Source organism: Hylaeus volcanicus, chromosome 1 (genome assembly GCF_026283585.1).
Source record: "Hylaeus volcanicus isolate JK05 chromosome 1, UHH_iyHylVolc1.0_haploid, whole genome shotgun sequence".
In the NCBI taxonomy this organism is placed as follows: Eukaryota; Metazoa; Arthropoda; class Insecta; order Hymenoptera; family Colletidae; genus Hylaeus; species Hylaeus volcanicus.
In genome coordinates this window covers 5,641,252-5,645,496 of record NC_071976.1, presented here as the reverse complement: position 1 = coordinate 5,645,496, position 4,245 = coordinate 5,641,252, and the positions used below count along the sequence as shown (strand labels likewise).

At 46.3% G+C, this 4,245-nt stretch overlaps 1 protein-coding gene across 1 annotated transcript in view; it reads right to left on the bottom strand.

Annotated features, from left to right (window-relative positions):
- Window positions 1–330: 330 nt before the first annotated feature.
- The window catches only part of LOC128884583 (protein expanded-like), a 117,190-nt gene continuing 113,275 nt past the window's right edge, over window positions 331–4,245 (bottom strand). Inside the window, exons 11-13 of the mRNA XM_054138057.1 lie at window positions 3,015–3,293; window positions 414–2,266; window positions 331–339 (exon numbers count right to left, since the gene is read on the bottom strand). Of these exons, the coding sequence (XP_053994032.1) occupies window positions 331–339; window positions 414–2,266; window positions 3,015–3,293 (2,141 nt within the window). The remainder of the gene's footprint in view (window positions 340–413; window positions 2,267–3,014; window positions 3,294–4,245) is intronic.

Here is a 4,245-nt window from a genome sequence, read left to right as displayed (position 1 = left end):
TCTAACGATACCAAAAAGGACACGTTTCCAAAGTTAGACTATTTTATGTAATGCGTAGAATGCAGAAGGTTAACTTGTTAGAACAAACAAAAGTATTTTATAATATTATGATATACATACACAAAGCTTAGTTTATGATATTTATAAATGACCTCACTGCAAACATAAGGTATAAAGGATGTTTGCAGTGGTGTCGCTAACAAAATTTGCTAGACCTACGATGTCCCCTCACACGGGACATCCGAGTGCAAAGAAGACGCGTAGGATCCCTGAAGAGTGGAAACAGTAAGGTTTAATCGCTCCCTAAATCCCATCACCCTTACAATTTAATTATACCGACTGTAACACGCAACGAACAGTTACCAAAACATCGACCCACGATGGTTAAACATTAATAATCCAACGAACCGTACCTGTATCTCATAAGGAGGCGGCGGCGGTGGGGGCGGCAGCCTGCGGTGCTTGAGCTGCGGCAGGGACTGTAACTTGATGCTGGAAGGCGAGTCGAAGCACTTCAAGATGTTCTCGTCGCTTCTGGTCCTCGAGAACGCGTGAAGTGTGTGAGGATGAGCCGGTGCCGGTGGTTCTCGTCGGAGGCTTTGACTCCCTGCCGACGAGCAAGTGGCTCCGCTGTACAGCGAGCTGGTGCTAGCAGCGTAGTGGCTGCTCAGATTGCTGTGCGGCAGGTAATTAGTAGAGCTTGTATCGCTGCTACTAAGGTTTTGATTAGACGCGTATTTCGAAGGGGAGGAGTAGGAGGAGCCGGGTAGGTACGGCGTGCTGCGATACATCACCAACGACTTGTTGTTGAAGGAAGGATAAGGTGGTGGAGGGTAGGCGGCCATCGCAGCCAGAAGAGAGCCTTGCTTCGCGTCTATGTACTCTTGCTTGGACACAGCGGGGTCCTTCAGAGGGAACATGACGTAGTCGACGTCGGAATAGAGCTGTTGTTTATACTGTTCGATCTGGGACCTGGCGACTTGGCTGGTGTAAACGGTGGCCAAGCTGGGCGGCGGCGGTGGTGGTTGTCTGGGGTGAACCATCGGCGGCGGCGGGGGTGGCGGGGGCGGCGGTGGTGTCAAGTAAGGCAACAGAACAGGACCGCCTCGCGAGGCGTGCACGTCCAAGTAATTATTCGGTCCCACGACGAGGGCCGCGACAGGAGCGTGAACAGGCGTGGGTTTCATTTTGTCACCGGGATAAGTGGGCGGTTGGATCCTGGGTGGTGGTTTCGGCGCGATCAAGGCGACGTCGTTGATCTGGCTGGCGATGGTCTTGGACGACGTGAGACCGATGTTCGCCTTGCTGTTAGCCAGGCCGGTTTGGATCTTCGTAGACGTGACCCTTGAGACGATCTCTTCGCTGTTGGTTGGATAGAGAGTGGAGATCGCCTCTTGGCGCGTGACCTCCGAGACCTCGGGGTACGGCGGCGGTGGCGGCGGTTCCCTGGGGGTTACAGCGTCGTTTCTAGGAGGCGTGGGCGGTGGTATCTGGATTCTTTCTCGTGGCGACGTGTAAGGCGGCGGCGGCGGCGGTGGATCGGTCCTCCTGGGCGGCAGGGGTACGAATTCGCCGCGAGTCGCGTTGTACGGCGGTGGAGGCGGTGGCTCTCGTTCTATATCCGGTATCTTGGACCGCGACGAGTTGATTGTCGCGTAATCCATGCTGGATGGATAGGGAGGCGGCGGAGGAAGCTGCCTGTCGCTGTCCGTTCGCGGCGGCGGCGGTGGCGGAGGCATGGTGACGTAGTCGCAGTCGGAGTCCATGGAGTTGCTGATGGTCTTCCGGGGTGGATAACGTCCCACGATCAGATCCGACAGTTCGTCGGCTGACAACAGCGGTCCCACGCTGGAAGGATCGCTACCGTCGCCTCTGAAGCTACCTGCACTTAGTATGCTGTTGCTGCGCGACCTGGGATCGTCGAGCTGCTGGTCCAGGGCGACCGCCGTCATCGTGGACACCACGTTCGCGACATCGTCGTCACCTTTGCAAATGCTGTATATGGGCTCCTGCTCCTCCGTGCTGACATCTTCCGTGTAAACGTCGCTCGTTTCGGATCGAAGCCCGCTGTGGATGGTGTAGAAGCCTGATGTCACCGATGCCTCGTCGGTCGTCGACTGCACGGAGCTCAAGGCGCACACGTCGCTCGCCGTTGACGATTCGTTCGCGTCTCCGGTCGGTGAGTACAGGTCACCTATTCGTTCGTCTTGCATTTCGCTGCTTCTTAGAGTGTACACACCGCTGGTCTCGCTCGCAATATCTGTACCTGCAAACGACATTTTTTAGTACATTTTATTTCTGGTGGGAATGGTTGTTGGTTTGCTTGTTTGTTGAGATATACGATTTCAGAATTTATTTCACGTACGATGAAATATTAGCGGGCTTAAATGCATACAGTGGAAAGCTTTGAAATGTTAACTTTAATCAATTATTGATCGATTTATGTACTTGAAACTTCAAGTTACTTTCAAAGTTACTCAATTAGTAATTATTGTAATAGAGAATTAATTTTATTGATATAATAGATCATAGTCGATCTCGGTAATTTAGGTGTTAAAGTTGACTCTAGTTAAACGTAGTGATCCAAGATATTTATTGATCCGATCATAATAATATTTATAATTTTTAAAACATAATTATAATTCCTCGGAAACATTTCATTTTACTCGAATTTCTTTATATACCTCATAAACTTTCATATTTTCCAATACCACAGAAATAAAAAAGATAACCAGAAACTCGGATATTTATATTATAACGCAGTCAGTTTGTTCAGTTGTACAATTGGAATTTATTCAATAGAAAAAACATTGAAAATTATACAACGAGACAAAAACTTGTTCCACTAAAAACGTAAGTGACAATTAATAATTGTTCCCGAGTCAGAAAAATAAAGAAAAATATGAAACGTAGTATTAACAGATTATACAATGGGATAAAAGGTTATATTCCGAAAAGAACCTCAGTGATAATCGTTCCTGTTTCAGGAAGAAAGGGAACTCGTCGAACCTCACCTGCATATTTTCCAGTTTTTTTGCACCTGTCGTAAATGGCGCCAGGAAAGCTAGCGGTTTCCGACGAAACCGCTGAATTCTGTGCCGTATGCGAATAACCCAGCTCCAGACTGGATGTTGCCGAAGTGCGCCTCATTCGAGGCGGTCCACCAGCAGGTGCATTAACGACCACGACCGTGCTGCAGCTGCTGCTACATTGTGATCCCTCGGCGGCCGTTGCTGTATTCGACGCCAGCCTCAGAGCAGCCGTCGTAGGTGTGCTGTCTGTTCCGTCGACTTCTAAAAATCGTGCAATTGTTTTTAAAGTAATATTCTATAATTTTGTTTGTAGTAACTGCACAAGTTTAAGAGATGCAGAGATTTAAACGTCCCCAACATCAAAAGGGTGAAAGATATGAAGGGTTACGAGTATGAATATATTGTAGGGTATTATTGGGTAAAAGTTTGTTTATTTACATCTTGGTCATTGTTCTTAATAATTGTATCATGTAAGTTGAACAGAGTTTCCTTGAGGATCAACCAATGTAAATATATGAATTTGAATTTCGTTAGAATAGAGTTGAACGATCTCACGCCGTGTTATGTGGTACAATGAGGGTAGTATTGAATAATTTATAGTAAACAAAAACAATTGTTTAAGAGTATCTAACAATGATAACAACTGCCTCATAAGCAGTAGAAATTCTGCCCTTTAATTTGAATTTTGTTAGAATTCAATCGGACGATTCCACGCCGAGTTACGACACTTCAAAGTTTCCTATTTAATAGGCTATATAGTAGACAATTATGAACGAATGATTGATTCCGTGAAATACATAAATTCCTGGAAACGCGTACGCATGACGTAGTAAAGTAGTAAACGTCGTAAACACGTAGTATTTCCTGGATGAAGATGACAACATTTACCTGTACACAGTTTGTCTTGAACCCTTACAGGGGTTTCCCTTGAATATCTAGAGTTCCTGTCAAACGATTTAGATGAAACTTGGTATACAAGGGTTTTTGAGGTCGCTGATTCTACATCAGCACTCAGAATTTAGAAATTCAAAATGGCGGATCCAGTATGGCAGATCGAAATGCGAAAAGTGATTCGATTTAGATGAAACGTGGTATACAGGGGTTTTGGGAGTCACTGGTCCTAAATCTGAACATAAAATTTAGAAATTCAAAATGGCGGATACCATATAAAATTTAGAAATTCAAAATGGCGGATACCATATGGCAGATCAAA